The sequence below is a fragment of the Nestor notabilis genome, unplaced genomic scaffold (genome assembly GCF_000696875.1).
Source record: "Nestor notabilis isolate BGI_N333 unplaced genomic scaffold, ASM69687v1 scaffold77, whole genome shotgun sequence".
Taxonomy (NCBI): domain Eukaryota; kingdom Metazoa; phylum Chordata; class Aves; order Psittaciformes; family Psittacidae; genus Nestor; species Nestor notabilis.
Window position 1 is genome coordinate 37,384 of NW_009937763.1, and position 22,653 is coordinate 60,036.

A 22,653-nucleotide genomic window follows, 5' to 3' on the forward strand; every position below is an offset into this window, starting at 1 on the left:
TTAAAGCTCCTCCAGCTCCAACCCCTGCCACGGGCAGGGACACCTTCCACTAGAGCAGGTTGCTCCAAGCCCCTGTGTCCAACCTGGCCTTGAACACTGCCAGGGATGGGGCAGCCACAGCTTCTCTGGGCACCCTGTGCCAGTGCCTCAGCACCCTCACAGGGAAGAGCTTCTTCATTACATGCAACCTAAATCTCCCCTATTTAAGTTTGAACCCATCACCCCTTGTATGTATTTTTCTGGACTTGTCTAAGTTTGCAAGATACGCAATTTACTGATATTTCCCAACAAATAAAACTATCCCAATTGGTTTATTTAGTTGTATTATTCCAGTGTGTCAGCAACTGACAGTGTTAATTCAATTGAATTTTGCATTAGAAGCAATTATGCTCCTTGCCCCTGTGAATGATCACAATTTTCTAGGACATTTTACACACAATTACTTGGGTACTTTCGGGTACCCCAGCTATACTGGGGGTCTTTAACATCCAGCTCTACTGTTCCTCATCAGGAAAGTGCAGCCACATCTGCCAGGCTTCCTACCTGCCTCCATATGGCATGGTGACACCAAAATTAATTGATATTGATAAGGTTATGTGCATGTTATGTATTATATTAATGCATTCCCTCACTAGAAAAATATTATTTAAGATATTTAAGATAATAGAACTGTTCCTAGAACCTTGTTTTAGTCAAGTCTGTTCTGGCATACTTTTGCAGTTGGACTTTATCAAACCTAAAAGCTGGGGTTTATCTTTGAGTAGGTGAAATGCTGGTTCATATCAATATTAACTCTTATCGTGGTCTTGTAATATAAAACATGCATTGTACAACTGCATTAAAAAAATAAATGAGTATTAAGGCAAACACCATTTTAAAAGGCATGTGCACATACCATCTATGTAGCAAAGTCATTTACACAGTGTATGTGAGTCGAAAATCAAAGGGAACACTGGTATTTATACACCATTGCTCCTTTTATCCAGCCAAGAAGCTTTATTTTGGCAAGACCACGACTGCCTATTTTGTCTCACAAAAACAGCTTCTCTGCCAAGCATGGAGTAACATCCCTGTGTTATTCTGGCTGAGGAAAACACGGAGCAGCTCCGCAGAAGCCAATGGAGTTCTTCTGGGTTTATCTCCATACAGCTGAGATCAGACCCTGAAACAGTCACAGCTCCTGATGCCAACAGTGGCCCCCAGCACAGCTCCCAGCGTACAGCACACATTAACCAGATCATTCCTTCACCTTTATCATTGCTGCAATAATGTTTTCTCTCATTGTCTTTTGTTCCTTTCAAATGTGCAGAAGACAGTGCACTCATGGAATGTCAAATCCTCACCTGCTGCTTGTGCCTGGGCTAATTTGCATCCATCGAGGAGGAAAACTGACAGCACCAAATATTAAATAAATGCTAAAACATTGCCATGAGAAGCAAAAGTCAGAGAAGGAGATTCCTGAAACTAATAGAGCTGCAAACAGTACAGGAGAGGCTTTTACTATGCTTTTAAGTCCAAGACTAAGAGATTCTGCTGTAATTCACACTTGTTTTGCACAAGATGGAAATGGTGGCACTGTCAACAATACTGCAGAGTAAATGAATTTATTTACTATATAAATGAAACAAAATAGTTTCTATTCCAAAAGTAACTAAAGAAGACATTACATAGCACCTACTAAAACCAGATCTTTAAACACACGCAGGTCGAGACAGCTCGGATCCTAGAATTACAAACGACAATGTCTCTTCATGGCTGTTGGCTTAACTGACTGGCAGCCCTTGCACTGCTGACACTCACACGTGTCCTGGAAAGACCCAAGTGACTCCATGTCTCCACCATCGAAGACAAAACAGTGGGATGGCTGAAATGAAGCCCAAACAAGAGAGGATTTGAGACAGTAACAGAGCTGGTGGCAATTCCCAGGAGCTTACAGAAAAGAGACCTCTCAGACGTGCTTTGGCGAAGTCAAGAGTTGAGTTGTAAAGATAACAATGTCTGTATATTTAGACTCTTATAAAGGCATTTTTACAAGGGCCTGTAGGGACAGGACAAGGGGAATGGCTTGAACCTGCCAGAGGGGAGACTGAGATGAGCTCTGAGGCAGAAGCTCTTCCCTGTGAGGGTGCTGAGGCGCTGGCACAGGGTGCCCAGAGAAGCTGTGGCTGCCCCATCCCTGGCAGTGTTCAAGGCCAGGTTGGACACAGGGGCTTGGAGCAACCTGCTCTAGTGGAAGGTGTCCCTGCCCGTGGCAGGGGTTGGAACTTCAAGGTCCCTTCCAGCTCAAACCATGCTATGATTTTCTGACAGGAAGCATAGAATTTGACTTGACACAGTGTTAGCATGTTCACAAGCTAAAGACAGATCAAATCAACATGATGCTTCTTTTTCTTCTTTCCAAGGATGTGCCTTAGTTAATTCAAAAAGACTGGATTTGGAACATTCCATACTTGAGAGAAGTACTACAGCCTGTGTAGATGGAGGACTGCAATGGTCTCTTCTGACCTCTAAAACCTCCCAGTCTCCAAACTAGCTGTGAACCTTGAAAGGGGATCTGCTTGCTAAGTGTTCTTGGTGCTAACTGCCAGGCAGAACTGTGGTAAAAGAATATGCCCATTCATCTGGAGCAAAATCAGGACTGTGAGAAAATCTATTTATTTAAAGTAAATCTACTGACACAAGAAATTTGCCTGGAAAACTATGGCAGGGTAACATTTGTGATTCATTTTTTGCTTAACACGGAGCTTTGTTGGCTCAGGCATCAATAATAGCATCCAGCTAATAACAGGTCAGATGATAACTGCTTTCCTTCCCCACCGAGGTAACCACACATATTTTCCTGTTAACAAGATCAGTAAACTTGACACATTCTGAAATCAATGATTAACTCCTTTTACAGTACTTGAAGTCGCCCAGGGTTATGGCTTTGAAGTGCCAAAGCTAGTGTGTCATGCGTGGTTTTAATTATCAGGATAAATACTGTAACACCTTATAATCTTCTTCCTTGCACTCAATGACTTTGTGATGGAGTAACACAAATTGCCATTGAGTAGGTAACTCCACACAGGCAAGCTGCCCAACAATGTTATTTTAATAGGAAAACTCCTTCTAGAGGTTTTACACCCTAGTGCAGCAGTGAAAGCACCTTGGGTCAGTGCAGATTTATTCTCATTTTTCATGTTTTTACTAGACTGAATAAACACTTGCCCCAAGACTGAAACCACTGGTTCTCCTAAAGAAGAGGAAGTCGAGGGTAAAGTTTTAATTTGGGATCGACATGACTGACATGTCATTGCAACAAGGAGCTGTGCTATTAGCTCAGGCCGTTCCTCCAGCTTCTATGGGCTTTCACAGCCCCTTCGTCACAGGGCTCTGGCTCACAACACTCATTTTGGCTGATTATGTAGTTGCCAATGGCATTGGGTGGCCCTTCTAAATTGCTGATTTTCAGGTGGTCACAGAGTCATAGCATGGTTTGTGTTGGAAGGGACCTTACAGCTCCTCCAGCTCCAACCCCTGCCACAAGCAGGGACACCTTCCACTAGAGCAGGTTGCTCCAAGCCCCTGTGTCCAACCTGGCCTTGAACACTGCCAGGGATGGGGCAGCCACAGCTTCTCTGGGCACCCTGTGCCAGCACCTCAGCACCCTCACAGGGAAGAGCTTCTGCCCAAGAGCTCATCTCAGTCTCCCCTCTGGCAGGTTAAAGCCATTCCCCTTGTCCTGTCCCTACATCCCTTGTCCAAAGCCCCTCTCCAGGTCTCCTGGAGCCCCTTTAGGCACTGGAGCTGCTCTAAGGTGTCCCCTTCAGGAGCCTTCTCTTCTCCAGCTGCCCCAGCCCAGCTCTCTCAGCCTGGCTCCAGAGCAGAGCTGCTCCAGCCCTCGCAGCAGCTCCGGGGCCTCCTCTGGTCTTCACCAGAGAGACCCATGTGAGCGCGGGGGCACCTGGAGCATGCTCGTACTCATCCTCCCCTGGGAGTGGAGGAGCTTGCTCCCAGCAGGCACATCAGGCCAGCCCAAGGGAAGTATAGTACATTATTCATGGGGGAAGGAGAAACACCCCATAATCACTGAACCATTTATGAAATCAGAGTATCTGAAAATGCATGGGGGGTGATTAAAGAAGGGAATTTTGCAGCTGCCCAGCTCCTGGCTGGGACAGGGATTCTGAAGACAAGCTGCAGATCAGCACACGGCTCCGAATTCCCAGCCCTGGGATGTCTCATTAAGGCAAAAAGCAAAGGCTCAGTGCTGAGTCCATGTGAAAGGCAAGGAGAAGCCTAAACAGCCCTTGGGAAGGGGGGGGCAGGAAGAAAGGGGTTACATATGGACAGAGCTGACTTTTCATGTGGGTGAAAGAGAGCCTGGAAGAGGAAACAAATCCACTGCAGAGAGGCCACAGGAGCTGCCTCTCCCCCTCCAGTCCCCACGCTTTGTTTGGAGAACTGTAATTATTATTATTATTACCATTTTTTGTTCTCTTGAGTAATTCCTACCACAAGCAACCGGAGCTTTCACTATTCTTATGTTCCAAATGTTTCATCTTAATCCATTTCTCGGCCCGCTGGTAGTGAGGCTGGCAGCTAATAGCTAAACCAAAAACCTGCTTGAAGCTGTGCCCAGAGCTGAGCCTCCACATGCCATCCCGATCTGATGAACCTCTGACAGATCCCTCATCGGTTCCCCAGCAGCACAAACTGAAAATAGCACAAGAGGATTTGTTTAAGGAAGATCAGCAGCAGCTGGGCATGAAAAGAGAAGAACAAAATGAGAAGGAGATTGAGATTTGGCCACTGAGGTTTTACTAACCTGGTTAGTAAAGGTATGTTAGTACAACCACAGAAACAGTACAGGCCTTTAAACAGGATTTCCCTTGTAATTAAAGGCCTTATAGCATAGGGGAATCTCACCGTACCTTGGAGATGACCTCAGACATCAACTGGTTCCTGAAATTTTTGACTCTTTCTTTATTTCTCCCTTTACACCTGCCCAGATCCCATGGCTGTGCCAATGGCCAAAGCCCAGGGAAGTGCTGTAACAACATTTGGCCACCACAAGGTGCAGGGTTTGAAGTACAACAAGACCATACAATGCTTTTAACACGCTTGCTCCATGTGTCAGAAGTTCAGTTTTCCCTTTCAGAAACTCATAGTAAAGATAACTCATTCACAATTTCAGTTTCCTGACTTAGCTACATTTAACTCACTCCATGACAGGTAGGAATCATTTTATACTCTTAAGTAAAAGACACAGGTTGTACAATTATTTCCCTTCTTTCCTCCTACATCTAAAGACCTTTCTACCTCCCTCCCCAGAGGTAACACCTGTACACACCAGGCAGTAGTGCTCATGAAGCAACAGCCAGAGAAGAGGAACTCAAGTAATGTATTCTCCTGCAAGGCCAAAGTCTTATGTTGACCGTAATGCCACCATAGGGAAAACAAGGAGGTTGGTTTCCAGTCTTTTAGCTTTTTAGTGTGTTTTCTTTTTAAACAGCTAAAGATAGACCAGCAAACCCCAAAACAGGATCACAGAATCACAGAACCCCAGGCTGGAAGAGACCTCAGCTGGTCCAACCTTTCTAGGCAAAGCATGACCTAGACTAGATGTCCCAGCACCCTGTCCAGCTGAATCCTAAATGTCCAATGCTGGGGAGTGCACCACTTCCCTGGGGACACTATTCCAATGGCTGATTGTTCTCACTGGGAAAAATGTTCCTCTTGTGTCCAGTCAGAATCTCCCCACGATTAACTTGTGCTCATCACCCTGTATCTTTTTCATATGACTCCTTGTAAAAAGGGATTCTCCATGTTCTTTGTAGCCACCCTTTAAATACTGGAACAATAGAAATAAGAACAGAAAAATCCAAAAGCCTGAGACTGGGAGGGAGGAGGCTCTGGCACTTCATAACATACACCCCTCCTCACCAACACAGCAGCACCCATACCTATTTTAGCAGCTCATAAAGAGCCACTAAAGGAGGTAAATACATACAAATAAAACAAGAGACCAAGAACCTCTGTCACAAGTTTTAGGATAACCTCTTGTCTGAGCATAACACAAACCAGGTCTAATCCCATGGGAATCAGAGACACTCTAAAAGATGATTTTTTCATTCTGAGGACAGGACACACATTGAGGGCAAGTTGTTTCCAAAACAAAGCAGCACACAGACAGGCTCTGTTTAGCTACTACTGGAACCTGACGCAGAGCAGGAAGGGGGAAATTAATTGTTACTGTAATATTGTCACGGCCTTCAGGCTCAAAGAAATGCTTTTAAGCCATTTAAAATGCCCTTATGATTAAAGCAAAATGAGCTTTTATTTTTCTGATGAAAATTGTCTCGGAGAGAAAACCTCATCTTCTGAAAACTGGAATGTTTCACAGGAACTCAGTGGTTTGGATGAAACTGCTGCTGCGATCTTTTACCAGCTCCAGGAGGAATTTTGGGATTCGCTTCAAAATAGCTGTTATCTGGAATGACCACATGAAATATGGGAAAACCAGGTCACACCTCTGCTCTACAGCCGAGACAGCATCTTCCTCCTCCCTAGTCATATACGTTGGGGTAGGGGCTACACAACACTTATTTGATGAGAAAAAACCCCTGATGGTCTCAGCTTCACTTCAACCTGGAATAAAACCAAATACTGAAGGCTCAATGTTTTAATCCAATCCAACACTTTTTTCCCAAGCATTCTTAATGTGGAGCTTCATAGCACAGTCCTGGGGTGGACTGAACTCCTACCCAGACAGCTCCTGCCACGGGGATCAGTGGGAAAAAGGCCTCTGTGTGACATTAAGGATATACAGCATTAATAGGAACAATACTTGGCAGGTCGGACTATTTGGTGTAACTCACGAGACTCAGTTTGTTATTAATCAGAGGCAGATTGCCAACTGTGCGCAACGGTTAAAGAGTATCTCCATAACCACAATACCCTGCAGGCTGCAGGAGATGATCAGTGTAAGCAATGCAACTTTTCAGCCTTTCCTGATTATATTTTTTCCTTTCTGTTGCCAAATAGAAGAAACTTCAAAACGATCCTAACTTTGGTCCTTTTTCAAATCCATCAGAAAGTACATACACGGAGAGACTGTAACTCAGGGTCAAATCATGAAATTACAGGATTTCTTTAAGTGTTTCAATCAACTCTGATAATTAGAGAAAGGGAAATCTATGCTCTACTTGTACTTCATGGATCAGGCTCCGCCAGGTTCCTGTGTGGGATTTGAAATGTTCCTGGAATCACAGTGTCAAAAGAGTCACAATAAGATTATTGGAGCCTAGTTTGTAACAACAGCGTAAATTCGTGTTTCAGTGCTGTCCTCAGCATTTATCAAACGTGGCCAAACAAGTTCAGTGCAACTAATACAGTAAGGCTGAATTAACATCCGAAATGCAGTCCAGAGGAGAGAAGGCTCCTGAAGGGGACACCTTAGAGCAGCTCCAGTGCCTAAAGGGGCTCCAGGAGACCTGGAGAGGGGCTTTGGACAAGGGATGGAGGGACAGGACAAGGGGAATGGCTTGAACCTGCCAGAGGGGAGACTGAGATGAGCTCTGAGGCAGAAGCTCTTCCCTGTGAGGGTGCTGAGGCGCTGGCACAGGGTGCCCAGAGAAGCTGTGGCTGCCCCATCCCTGGCAGTGTTCAAGGCCAGGTTGGACACAGGGGCTTGGAGCAACCTGCTCTAGTGGAAGGTGTCCCTGCCTGGGGCAGGGGTTGGAGCTGGAGGAGCTTTAAAGTCCCTTCCAACACAAACCAGTCTGGGATTCCATGAAAAAGCAGCTAAATAGAAAAAGGCAGAAGACCTTATCCTGTATTTCCAAAACCCTGAATGCTGAGCACTTCCTAAGCAAGTAAAATCAATTTCATATTTTCATCTTCACTTCCACCATGGGCTGTAATACCTGGACAACCCACCTGACTATGCAACTGGGTTGTATTGAAGACTCATAGTCCAAATACTCTTCAGATACTGACTGCAGCATTTCACAAAGGCCACTTCTACACCAAACATTTACTTGCATATGTAGTTGCTATGGGTGACCCTGCACACAATGAAAACAAACCCAGCTCTTAAGAGCACATTGTCTTTCCCCTTGTACTACAAAAATGCATTAGGGAACTCTGGCTCCCTGTCTCCAAGTCATAATGGACTTTTCTTCTTTCTTCTCCTTCCCCACTTAAAAAAATATTGACATCAATGTAACTGCTTTGTTTTCAGGTAATACAACCATGTCCCCACATTGTGTCATACCTTTCCTTCGTGCTGCATGAGGGCAGGAGGGTTTCCTGTTTGCACTACAGGCAGATAAGAGTGGAACACTCCAGCTAAAATTTGTAAAGACATTGATTAGTTACCCTTTCCAAAGTGAAAAGCACTTTCCAAGGTCGACCCTTCTCCAAATAGGCCAGTTTTGCTTGGCACAGCGTAACAAAATACAACTTAACCCACTCTGGGGCAAACAACTTGGATTCTTGCTGCACTGCCCACGCGAAACCCACTGCATGATGCACGGCTGCAGAAGATGAGCAATACTCTGGTGGCACAGGTTTTGGTCACTGGATTATTGTGCCCAATAATCTCTGTGGCCTCCAGAGCCAGAGATCGATTCTCTGTTTCATTACAGGCTGCACATGCAATACCTTGGGCAAATCACCCCAGGGTGTCAAACCCAGACAAGTGTGACTTCAGCTGCATCTGAAGTAACACAAACAGCTGCAGTTAAGGCAACTGAAACCCACCTTTAATCTTACTCTGGGCTCAGTTTCCCATACGTGGCCTGGGAGATAAGAGGAGGTAAAGAGGCAAAGGATCCTGGGGTTCTCAGATAATGTGTATATTTAGCTATTTAAGTACCTTGAGTAGATAAACCACATTAGAATACTCTCTGTAGCCAATTCATTCAATACAAGACACAAATGTGGCTTTCTAAATTCTGTACTACATTTACCCAGAGGTTTTCATTTAGTTTTGCTTGCTCAGGGAAGCCTAAAAGCACGTTCCCTCCTGAACCATACACAGTCAGCAGTCACCTTATTGTCCGTGATGCTCCGGGAATGTCACAAGGAAAACCACAGCAGAATAATCAGGACAAGGGATAAGGTGAGACAGTGGCAGAACAGATTGAGTGCGCACCAGATCAAAGAGCCAGTGAAGAGGACAAGCCCAGCTTTCCCTGGAAACATTTCGGTCCCATGACTGGCATGCTCACAGCAGATAATCTGCCCCTCAGAGCCTGGCAAAACTAAGGGAGTATTATTTTCACTCCAATGAAGTAATGTAACAGAACGTAACATGGTTTCTGTCAGCATCAGCCACTCAGACTTCATCTTCATACTGCATGAGTTCTTTGCACAAATGTATTTATATTGGCCTCCACACAGAATATCCCACTTCGAGCTGTGTCTCAGATCCTGTATGTTGCATGGACAAGCTGTTGCACCAGCACGCAGCGGGGCTATAAAAGATCCTGCACCAAAACTCACGGGACTCGCACGCAGTTCTCATTCAAGATTCCTTCCATCACTAAGTAACAGGGATGGAGTTTCTGTGACAGCCACAAAACATGTTACAGGACTGGAAATCAATACACCTCCTTCACAAAGATGCTGGGGGTCAAGCATGATACCCAGCCTAGATGCAGGAGCCTGAGGTGCTGTGGTAGGTCTCAGGATGCTGCTGGAGTGGTTCTCCAGTGCATCTATTCTTGCCTCTTTATCACTACTTTTTCTTCTATAAAGTTTCGTTTCTATGGCCAAAAGGGGGAAAAAGACTCTCTGTTACCTTTTGCAATCCACAATCAAACACAGAGTTGGCCAAGTCTCACCTGGATGGTGGCCAGTGGTTGTGCGTTGTCTCATTGAGGGAATCACGCTGACAACCAGCCACACAGAGCCACTGTATAAAAGATCTGTTTTACTAAAAAACCCAGATGTGTTTAACTAAAAATCAAAAAAAGGCTTTAATCACTGAAAAAGAGGATGGGAGACTCCGGTGGGGTTTGTGGTTTCACAATAGCCTTGCAAACCCCATTTGATTTTATGAATCAAATGCCCCTTAAAATTACAGCCCTCTCCTCTCTTCTTAGTCTCTTCTCTCCTCATTCCCAGTGGTTAAATAAAGAACAAAACAATGCCATAATTAGGTTATATATACAGAAAAGGCTCTGTTAAGAATAAAAGGACTGTTCAAGAGCAAAACTGACACAAGGACTGTATATACCCTACTCAGGAGATGCATACATATCTCTAGCATACATATCCAGCCTGATTTTCATCCATGTCTCTCTGACACACAGTAAACCCCTGCACATCCAGGAGCAGTAACACTGATGAATTAGTAGTCTTTCTCTTTTAAAACGTAAAGCACCATGTCCTGTCAACACACAGAATACTTCTGGGAGTATTCCATGCTGTTCTGATGCTCCCACTATAATAAAGTCAAAAGTCTGTGTTGTTGAGTGACCTATTTCACCTGCAGGTTAAGCCTTTTTTGAAACAACACAATAAATGGTGTGTGGTTTTCTGATGCAGAACATACAGAGCATTGTCCTGAACTCTTCCCACTGATTACACTCCAGCAGGTTTTGTCTAGCTCATTTTTAGACTGGACCATGTAAAATGGCATTATTGTTTTCTTTACCACTATAGCTCTTGTGGCAGTTCTCGAACACAGCTCAAGTGTGCTCCCCTTCCTCTTGTTTCATAGAATCATAGAACCACAGAATGGTTTGGGTTGGAAGGGACCTTAAAGCTCCTCCAGCTCCAACCCCTGCCCCGGGCAGGGACACCTTCCACTAGAGCAGGTTGCTCCAAGCCCCTGTGTCCAACCTGGCCTTGAACACTGCCAGGGATGGGGCAGCCACAGCTCCTCTGGGCACCCTGTGCCAGCGCCTCAGCACCCTCACAGGGAAGAGCTTCTGCCTTATCTCCAACCTAAATCTCCCCTGTTCAAGTTTGAACCCATCACCCCTTGTCCTATCACTACAGTCCCTCTTCTGTGACTTGCACCAAGGGTTTCTCCTGGAGTGGGTGAAGTTCAGGGCAAGTACGGGGCCATTGTTCCAAGTAGAGGAAACCATACAGAATGGGGAAAAAAGGACAATAATAATGGAAAAGATTGGGCACACAACCATTTCCCAGGCCAAAGTATCTCTATTGTTACATTAAATTCTCTCATCTCCAGGAATCTGCTGTGCTCTGACCTCAGCCCCTTCTGATTCCAATCTCTGTAGCAACCAGAGGCCTGAGGTTAAGATACACATTTCTACATCCTTAAAGGACCAAACCTTGCCATGGATGATGGATAAAAACTGAGTTTCAAAGTGATGTGAAGCATGGGAACTTCAAAAACAATGTTAAAGTTATGCTTTTCCAGGGAATTTTCAGAAGTGATTGCTACAGCAGCGCATATATACGTGTATAATACATGGACCCACACAGAAACATGCACTGCACAAGTGTACACTGACACATGAGTTAGCTGCAAAATGCTCCCTTTGATCTTCCTCAAGTTATTCAATCAATTTGAGTTTGCATTCATAAATTCCATGGAACAAAGAAAGGGCCACATTAGCTGATGGTGGCCTCTTACACCAAGAGCCTGCAAGACCTGACTTATCTGCCACAAGAGCCCCCCTCCAGACTCCTGCTGTTGTGGAGGTGCCCTTGACACCATCCACTTCATGGAAACTATTCCAGCAGCCCAAGAGCCGGAGCCAGCGCAGGCGCCCAGCCCCGGGGCACACATCCGGACTGCAGGACACAGGCATTCTCACTCTCCCCACAGCTCACTGAGCTGCTTGAAGCTGGGGCTGTATCTGTAGCACCTTCCGGCAACCCAACAGATAAAATAATGATTTATTTATAAAGCAGGAGCGTGGTTGGGGGGTTCTTTGAAACCAAAGAAGCTTCTTCAAGCTACGTCAGGGAGGCAAGAGCACCAGAGCACGTTAATGGAATGTAACTCCAGGGCCTGGCAGATAAGGGTTTAAAGCTGACCTTTGCCAAACACAGCAGAGTTAAAGGAAGGACGTTCAGGTCAGCCCGTGTTTGACGCTGCAGCAATACCTTTGGGTTCTTGGTTTCCTTATGGACTGCAAGTGGTGTGTTTCTGCTGGAGTTCCTTCCCTTCGCTTCACACTGATTTGCAAATCAGACTTTTGGCTCTAGCTAACTCTAACAGTGCTTAAGGAAAGCAGAGAGAATAAGGATGTAACACACACGTGAGTTATTATGTTATCCAGCATTGCCTGTGTGCTTTTACAGAAGTCATCCAGTTAACCTTTTTACTCTTTCAGCTACAGTTGGCCCATCTATTTTCCTGCCATCACATCAGGGCAGAACTCGGCGCCTATAAATTACACAAGGAAAAAGTGCTGAGCATATGGAGTTTTTTAAACACATGATCCTCAAATTAAACCCTGAAATGAACAGAACCTTCCACTCATGGTAGATTGATAAAGACAACATGGGAAAAGCACGCCCACTGCACAAGGCTGCTGCTTGCCACTGAGTTTGTTCATTGCCTTATCATCGGGGAAGAAACTCATGCTGATAAGGCAAAAACATTATCCAAGTGTGAGTTTTCATTTACACAACATCCTTCAAAGTGCTTTTTCCATATTTAGCCTTCATTTAAACACTGTAAGATATTATGGTATGTCCCTATGATGAAGCATGGTGAGCGTCCATTTGCTCAGAGCAACATCAGTGTCAGCTGGCATAGCGAGGGAAGAGACACAGGTTCCCATCAAAACCTGCTTTTGGGGAACCACAGTGAGCTGAACCCGTGGATCCACAGCCACTTTGGCAAAGCACTAGGACCAAAGCCTTAATTTCTGAATAAATGTCAGGAAGATATTCTATGACCCAGCTTCCGTGACTATTCCTGAAGAAAATGTTCCCCCATAGGACTCCCATGAGTCTTAAATGGTGGCGAGAGAGGTCAACCATGTAGTACATCTATCACCCTGGAGCTTGAAAATTGAGGCTGGCATAGACAGAGGTGGTTTTCACAAACAAAAGCAGGTATTTTTCACAACTATCTAGCTCATGTAATACCAATGAGAAGTCCTAAAATGGCATCAAGACTACAAAACACCACCACAGTCTGAGGGCTGATGTAGTTGAAGGGTCTCACAGGGAGGAGGCTCCAACTTCTCGCCGTATTTGAAGAAATTTACAATCAAAATACCAGAAAATGATGTTCTAATCTCTAGAACGACTTACATAAGTTTGCTTTTCAGACAAGAAGATTTAGAAAAGCTGTATAAAATGCTCTGTTCTGCTGTGCTGGTGAGTATAGAATCACAGAATTACAGAATCCCAGCCTGGTTTGTGTTGGAAGGGACCTTAAAGCTCCTCCAGTCCCAACCCCTGCCCCGGGCAGGGACACCTTCCACTAGAGCAGGTTGCTCCAAGTCCCTGTGTCCAACCTGGCCTTGAACACTGCCAGGGATGGGGCAGCCACAGCTTCTCTGGGCTAAAGGCAGTACCAGTGCCTTTAACCAGTAGTCCTTCAAACCCTTTTTTGTGACACCTATGTAATGTAGGTTCAAGATGATGTACACTGACCTTCTTTTCACTCTCATTTAGTATGAGTTCCAAGTTCACAATTTCTCTGTCATAAGCTCCTTCCTTATTCTCTTATTTCATAGATTAAACCTGGTTTTCTACAAGGAATGTAAATGTTCTCCATTCAGTGAAACAGAGATTGCTCTGCACGTTTCTTTGCATGTTTCTCTCCAATGTTTAATATAACGTGACCTCTCACTAGACAGAGCCCACAACCTCCCAGGGTAATGAAGTGTGATTAAATATCTTTTATGGTTATAAAATTATAAGGCACAATTTTAAAGTCAACTACTAAAGAGGATGCCTCACTTCCTTTTCACCTTTTCATATTCTTTGTGCTTGCACACATGTACACCAACACTGAAAACAAAATGCAAATCTTGGATGAAGTTACTTTAAAGCCAATTTAACGTTTCATATGGTGCATTCAGAAAACTGTGACTATTCATTCCCTTGGTACATGGGCTTTACACGCAGAATAAGACAGGGCCACGTTAAGCTAGCAGAAAGGTGCTTAGCTCAGGCAGAGTGTAATACATCCAAACTAACACTTGTGATACTGGTTTGTTTCTTCCTCATGGTCTGGATGATGCTGTGTAGACATCACCTTAGAGCTCAGCCCAACACTCACTGAAGCAGAGGGACCATTTGCTGTTACTTCTCCATAACTGGGTGAAGCTTTTAGCTACTTAATTGTGGTCTTCCTTTTGCAGGGGGGCAAAAACCCCCCCAAACCCTGCCAGAAAGTAAAAGGAGGAAAAGGTTCCCAAATCCTTTTTGTTTTAAACAAGTGAGGCAATCCTGAGTGGCCTTGACAGTGAACTTCCAGCCCAGCTCTCTGCTTTCTGTGCTCACACTGCTCTCCCCTGGGTTTCTGACCACCAAGGATGTGTTGTTTAACCTTACAACTTACAGAACACCCAAACTAGGTGGAAGTAGACACTAAATATACATCTCCTCGTTAACTAAGTATCCAAACTGCTAAAGAGCACAACAGCCCCCATGTCCCACAGTACCATGAAGCTTTCCACCCCGGAACACCCCAATCACAAAATGGAGCCAAAGTCCACACAAAGAGTTCCCCTTCCAAAATGAACTCAGTCACTTCACAACAGGTACCTTCAAAAGGGAAGACAAAACCCCATTTTATGATGTTCCATTAGAGGGCATCCTAGCATGTCCTTCTGTGGTCAGATGCTTCCCTAACTTATATCCTCTACAATACTTTGTCAATGATCTTCTATAGGGACAGTCAGCAACATTCATGTCTCCAAGCTTTTGCATCCTTTGTTAACTGTATTAATAGTTTCATTTTAAGTATTAGTTGGCACTGTATTTCTCTTCTGATGGGGCAGCTTCCCTCACCAGGTCAGACAAGCTTTCAGTATTGTTCCATACATTTAGGACATGAGTAAGTTGGATGCACCATCACAAAACCAATTCAAACATCAGAACTGTTGAAGATCACACTTGAAACGATAAGAGACTATAAAAGGCGAGCAAGTTTGATCATGTAGCTTGAAACTAGGGGGGAAGATAAACATATGCTCTCAAAAGCTACCAAAGACAAAAGTTCCCCTGCCAAAACACATCCATGTGGCAAGTGCTCACACCCAGCAACATGGGCCCAACAGGAGGAATCAAACCCAAGCTTCAAGATACTTACAACTCAGTTTTAAGACAGTTACACTAATACAGGTACAGACAGATACAGTTTACAACCATCACTCCCCTTCAAATCAGTAAGAAGCCCCTAGGTAGTAAAATCTACGTATAGTGATAAATATTTTCCACATTGGGCCATGACATGTATGAAGATCAGTTCCTACTGATACTTGTTAGGTACACTGAAATCAATTCAAAGACTGAAGGCACCAGAGGATCTAAAGGTAGTAACAGAGGAAATTAAGAAGTCTAGGGTAAGAAATAGGAGTTGACATGATAACATGAAAATGTATCTGCGAGACAGATAATTCAGTTATAATAAATTACCAGCCTATCTGACTTAAAGTGGAATGTAAAAGTGGTCCTGTCACACAAAATGAAAAATGAACTTCTGACTGCTGAAATGCAAGATTAATGAATCGACATAACAGACATGAAACAACTTACGATGATCCTGGACTTGCTGTTGGCGGGGGACCTGGAAAAGTGACAGAAGAAAAACAGTGTGATGAGTTATGGGGAGGGAGCAAGCAGGAAGCTTTTGAAAACCTTTTAAAAGATAAAAGTAACAGTCTGTCATGTTGGATGTGGTTTATGTAGTTTAACAGACAAGTCGCAGTTTGTCAGTGCCAAAGACAAGACCATATCCTGCAGCAGTGACTGTCTGCAAAGCAGCACAGACAGGACAATAGACAGGTGAGGCACCTCGCCTTTCAACGGTCCATCACAGAGAAGGTTACAGCAATCCACAGGAGGCTTGTACAAAAGCATGTAAGGAGAAAACAGCATCATTTCCCCCTATCAGTCTTCATTATTTACCAGGAAATTCATCCTCAGCCTGATTCAGATGCACTGATTGAATTTGCTCTGACCTCAGCGAGCTTTGGCTGAGGGGGTTAACCACAGAGTCAGCCACAGACTGTTTTGTGTTGGAAGGGACCTTAAAGCTCCTCCAGTCCCAAGCCCTGCCACGGGCAGGGACACCTTCCACTAAAGCAGGTTGCTCCAAGCCCCTGTGTCCAACCTGCCCTTGAACACTGCCAGGGATGGGGCAGCCACAGCTTCTCTGGGCACCCTGTGCCAGCGCCTCAGCACCCTCACAGGGAAGAGCTTCTGCCTCAGAGCTCATCTCAGTCTCCCCTCTGGCAGGTTCAATTTCAGTTCAGGGTTTTGTCATTACTGCCCTTGGTGCTTTTGGCAACTACTGGAAGGGCTGGGGAGGGGCTGCAGAGCATGTTCACCACACAAGAGTTGGCTGCAGCAGATTTCAGGGGAGTTCATACTAACGAGTATTTGCTCTAGAAACCAAACTGTGAGATTCAATGTTGCTTCTGTCATAAAAAAAGAAAAACACTCACAGTTTTCTACAGAAGCATCTGTATAATATTAAGCATCTGTAAAATATAACCCTTTCATACAAAGATCTCTTCAATTTCAGATACAAGCTAAAAGCCAACTGCCTTATGAGAACATCTAATGATTAATTTCTTATTATAATTTAGAAAATGTGGCAGATTGATGAAAAACTACTATGAAACTCATCACACACATGACTTGTGTTATTTGTCCAGTTCCTAACAGGATTAACTAGGACTCTGTGCAAGTATCTTCATCTCAGTAAAGTACTTCCCTCTGAATGTGGAGGTGGAAAAGACACATAAAATCTGTTTCTTGTTTGGAATCTTCTCAGTTGTAAGATCAGCTTTGAAGGTGATTATCTCAATAGACACTTTGAAGAAAAAGTGCTTATTTTACCTGATAGGGGTGTGTGTATAATGTATATATATCTCTATATGTATCATTAACATACCCCCAGTCTAAACTGCAAGTTGAAATTTCTCATTTATTAGAGACAAAGGAGGTCACCTGAGAATAAAATATTTCTTCTCCTCTGGTCTGAATCCACCCAGGTAGCACATGAATGGACATTGCTGCTTAGTGACCTGTGTGTTTCAGTCCTGCTCCCAGTGGGCTTTCATGTAGTAAGAGCCACCACTACAGCTGCCAACACCAGCATCTGAGCTAAACAAAGAGCAACCTGCCCTGGAGGATAAACTGTCACCCCAGAGGTGATCCCAGAAATAGGCTGAATCAGACCAGCTGATGCTACTCCACCAGTGCATTCATTTCCCGTGGACAAACACACCTTTCCCCAGAGCTGTTTCTCTAAGATTGAACAGCATAAAAAGAGAGAACTCACCAAACTTTACAAAGAGCACACCAGTTGTAGAAACAGTCTTTCTGCCGTTGGTTGCCACGCACTGGAAGTAGCCAGTGTCTGTAGTGTCAAGGTTCCTTATCCGCAGGCGAGACCCATAGCTTGTGGCACGGAAGGAGATCCTCCGGGGCTCCTGGACCACCGGAGCATCGTTCTTCAGCCAACGCACTGTTGGAGGAGGGTTGCCAGAAACCTTACAGTGCAGCTCTGCAGTCTGCCCCAGGGTGGTGGTGATGTTGTTCATCGGTTCATCGAGCGTCAAGAAGTAGTCTGGGAAGTAAAAGGGCAAAAAAAAGGGTAAATGAAGAATTCCAGCTCAGGAAATGCCATGTTAAAGAAACTCCTGCTTGTCTTTGAAAGGGAAACAAAGGAAGTGGCTATCAGGTTTTGCAGAAAGCAATAATAGTTGTTAATTGATGTTTCAGGGCAGGCAATAGGTTCACATAGTTTTGTATGGTAATAAAAGGAACAAATTTTGGAATTTCCATGGCACTACAGCAATGCTGCATTTTTGAAGACTTCTTTTCCTTCATACACCCATGGATTCTCTCTACGTTGTCAACGTATCATAAAATCCCAGCCTGGTTTGGGTTTGAAAGACCCTTAAAGTGCATCCAGCTCCAAGCCCCTGCCACTGCCAGGGATGAGGCCGCCACAGCTTCTCTGGGCACCCTGTGCCAGCGCCTCACCACCTTCATCCTATTTGGCTTCATTCGACACAGAAGAAGGAGGTAACACTGCTTTTCCTTTTTATTCTTCCGTTTTGCTAACCTATAAACATGAAAAACAGGTATTAGAAATCTGGCTGCTCATTTTGATGCCTCTGCCTATGCAGATCTGCCTCTGCTCAGGTTAGGACCCACAAAATACAGGAATATATGAAAAGAATCATTCAGAAGTGACGATCTCAAAGCCATTTATAATCAATTCACAGAGCAGTGTAGACAGTACAACACCAATGAATTTGTAAGCACTAGCTGCACAGATGAGGAATAAGGATCATATCTAGGAGATGGAGACTTTATTCTTACTCTGTGTTTCCCTCGCTAAGTTTATCTTCAACTGAAATAGGTCTCATGATAGGTGCAAGCAGAAGATCAAGAATTCCTTTGTTAAGATAGAGAATGTTAAATCAAAACTTAGCAAAATTAATCTCTTCTAATCCATCTGTGAGCATTGCCTTCTCCTGTCATGTGCTGTTTCATTCTGCATCGGTCAGGGCAAGGACTATTTCCAGTTAACTGTATTCAGCATTTAATTAAATCCTTCAAAGGCAGCGAGCAAGATGGATGGATTTGGGACAAGGAATGGAATATGTGGACTTTCATCTCCGTGTCACAGGTTCAAATCTAAGGTGGTCATTAGTAGCCAAACTCCATTATCATCTGCTGCCTGTCTCAGCAGGGTGGCCAAGGAATGAGACATCCAGAGTCTGTTCTCTGCTCCTGTGCTCTCAGAGCCAACTGGGAGGTCAAGGAAAGCCTGTTGGTAAGTTAACTTGTGCTGTGCTGCTTATGCTCCACCATTCTCAAGTGCATCTACTGTTAACCCCAGGAATAAGCCTGCCTACAAGTATGAAAAAAACCCTCAGCATGTACAAAACCAGCTTAGCCAACCACTTGCCTAAGTAATCCACTTCCCTTCATTATTTACTTTAATCATGGCTTTATTAGATACTCCCTTCATTATGTTTTGTGTATACTGACATCTCTTTCCTTTGTATTTAATCTGTTCAGCACACAAGCTCTTGCACAGCACTTGATAAAAGGCATCCCTGTTCTCATTTGGTCCTGAGGACAAACATTTAGCACAAAGGCATTGCCCACACATAGATTTTTCACTGGCCAACTGGCCTTTTAATGTATGAAACTGGGCAAAACACAACTCTTACCTATGCTCCCATGGGTCTCATGAGTCAGGAAATCTGTGTATGGAGTGAAAAGGGCAGAGATACAGCCCTCAGTGAAGACATACAACAGGGTCCAACGGCTCTTGGATGGTCCAAGGGGTGTCACACTGGCCTTCCAGCTATCCCAAATCACTTCTGGAAGCTTCATGGCAAGACCAGATCTATTTCTGAGTTGCTATCTTAATAAGCTCCCTGCGAAGCATAATCCAAGTCAGCACATGTGTTCTTGGGTTCTCTCCACAATCTGGGTTTAATAAAGTCACACTAATAGCATGGAACTGGATAACCACATTTAATTATCCAATGTAATATTTCTGTACCACAGTCATTTATTCAATTCCTGATAACATTTCAAAGCCTGGTTCAGACATCTACAGTATAACACAGCCAGAAAACAGGATGGCCTCAGTCCTGTGACGGTCTTAATGACAACCACCACAGTAAAGACAGGATTTTAAAGGTCCTGTGGTATACAGGAGAGGCAAATAAAGGAGTGAGGGTGTAGTGTATGTTTCCAAAGGCTCAAGAAGGATTTTGAAGTATCAGTAGCAACAATAAGTCAGTGAAAAAGTATGGTTGTAATGCAAGAGCTATGGTGACACTTCTCCAAGGTACAAACAGGAACAGCCTCCCAGCATCAGGAGCCGAGGCGTTGGAACTAATGTTTTTTAAGCTCCCTTCCAACCCAACCCATTCCATGACTCTATGAGTCTATGATTCTGACTCCTCTACGCGTTCCCCGCCTTCCTCCACAACTACAGAAATACTAAACCAAAATGCAGCTGCTAAAGTCAGCTTAGCTTAGTCCTCAAATCCATACATTTCACATCCAAATCACAAAAAGCAGATCATCAGAGAGGAGATTTAAAGAGGGCAGGTTTTGAGCAGTTGGAAGCTTCATGAGAAGACATTTCTCACACATGTGTAGTTGAAAATGAGCTGAATGTCTCACAATGCTCCCAGAAAACTCTGGACTGTTACTGAGGCATACACAATTACAAGCATTCCTTCCCTGGCATGCACAGAAGCCATCCATTGCTGGTCTTGCCTGGCATGGAGGGGCCCAAAAGAAGCCTAATTCTACTTTTAACACTTGTGCCTAACTCTTATCTCCCAAAACTCACCAAATCTCTACTGCCACCATCCTCTTCCTTTTAGAACAACTATGCAAAGAACATATCCAATAGTTCCTGCCTGCAGCCGGGTTTCTGTCCAGATCACCCTATTGCCATCAGCATTTACACCTCCTTCTGGGACCAAAGGCCAAGGAAAACGATTGTAAATCCTCCTTTTGTGCTCCCAGCAGGAGGTGAACAGGGCTGATAAAATGGGATGGACCCAGTGCTTGCACACCTGATGAAGACACTGTGTTGCATGGCCATAGTCTTAGAGCACACCATGTTTCACCATATTGCATTTCTCAGCCTCCCAGCCATCACGGAGCTCCTCAGATGCTCCATGTTGACTCCCTTTGACTTAGAGAATAATTCCTTAGAAACACCACGGTTCTTATGTACAAAGTAATTAGTGTGCTCCTGAGAATTAACTGATGTAGTGGCACTAGCCATTGGAAAGTCTGAGTTCTAATCCTGGCTCTGAGCAGTCTTGGGGTGAATCACTTCAGTTGTGAGTTTTAGAAGAGCCAAGGGGAGGTAGACACCCAAAAGCCAATGAGAGCTCACACGGGATTTGTGCAACTAAGTCCTTTTAAAAACAGCCTTAAACCTTTTGGCTCAGTCTCTCCATCTATAAAGTGAGGATAATAATCCCTCTTACATCATGGGGAGGCTGTTATGTACATTAATGAGATAATGCTCATAAAGCACTTTGAAGGTGAAAAGTGCTATGCTGGGAGAAGCACTCTTATTATATTTTAAGTGAAACAGAACAAAAGCCGGTCGGTATCTGAGAGCAGCACTCTATAAAACCACTTTGGAAACCTTTTCATTTAGAGAAGTAAGGGGAGAGTAGCCTGAAAAGGTTCTAAATAAAATGTAGCCCGCCTCTAATTTAATAATAGTCAAACTGATTTTCTTTTAATTTGTAAAAACAATTTACTGCTGGGCCTAGACCCCGAACGCCAAGTTTCAGCCCACAGAGGGTTTTTTTCCTTCTAATGGCTGAGTTATAAACCCTGGAAAAATGCTGACAGCCCCTTTACTATAGCAGCACTAGCGGGTGCCCTATAATGAACTTTTAAATGACTTGAGATAATATCTGGAAAGCCAAGCCTGAAATATATTTCTGGGTTTGAGCCGTTGCCAATGCAAACACAACACATCATAAGTCATCTTCATGATCGTAAGCGCATAAATTGGAGACACTGCATATAAAATCCAAATATTAGGTATCCTTCATGGCCAGCCTTTCTGCTGGTTTGATGTTACAGAACAGCAACAGCTGTGCAAGGACAAAATGTAGTGTGTTGCGTGCCTCCGAAGGAGGGAAGTGTGTGTATTTCCACGGCTCCGCTTTGACATTGTTAAATAGGAGCCTGCCCAGCCATCATAAATCCTGAAGGATTCATTCCACTGCTTTTAAGTGGAACCCAGGTGGCTTTCAAAATAAAAGCTCGTCCTCTCCAGCCAAGGAATGTTAATCTCCTCTGTGACCACACGGTTACTCTATCTTAAATTACCAAAGACACGTCTTAGAGCAGTAACACCCTCTTTGCTAGGAGGAGGATTTTGAGCCCTTTTTCCCCCCGCAGCACTGCGTGAGCTGTATGTTTCTGATTTCAGTAGGTGTTTAAAGCATGATGGGGATCCAGGATTAGACCCTGAAATGTTCACTTTATGAGAAGAATTGTTGTTTCATTTTTCCTTTTCTTTATGCACTTCTGTTCTTTCAGAAAAGCTAAAATCAAAGTCTCCATTCAAACCATGGCGAGCCTGAAAACAGCTTTAATCCAGGTACCACAGAGAGTACCAAGTTACTTCTCATTATAGACATGTAACAACACACTTCTCATGAAAGGAACATCTCCAGACCTTTCCCAAGCAAACCTACAGCTGTGAGGACACCGTTTCCAGCTGCTGGACAGGAGAGTAAGCTTAATTCTTTGTTTAAAGGAGGAACCCTCTGGGCATATCATAGGGGCTGATATAGTCTGCCCAATTTAATATACGAGTCTGGAAAGAAGCATTTCCATTCACTGAGAGCTTTGGATCCACCCAGATTAGTCCAGTCTGATGCTACATGAGTCCAGGGGAGACCATGGAGCTGCTGCGAGGGCTGGAGCAGCTCTGCTCTGGAGCCAGGCTGAGAGAGCTGGGCTGGGGCA

The 22,653-nt window shown here is 44.3% G+C and overlaps 1 protein-coding gene across 1 annotated transcript in view; it reads right to left on the reverse strand.

The window, feature by feature from the left end:
* ROR1 (receptor tyrosine kinase-like orphan receptor 1) overlaps positions 1-22,653 on the reverse strand; it is a 61,601-nt gene that overhangs the window by 30,512 nt on the left and 8,436 nt on the right. The window contains exons 2-3 of the mRNA XM_010018994.1: positions 17,444-17,731; positions 15,691-15,721 (exon numbers count right to left, since the gene is read on the reverse strand). Coding sequence (XP_010017296.1) covers positions 15,691-15,721; positions 17,444-17,731 — 319 coding nt within the window. The remainder of the gene's footprint in view (positions 1-15,690; positions 15,722-17,443; positions 17,732-22,653) is intronic.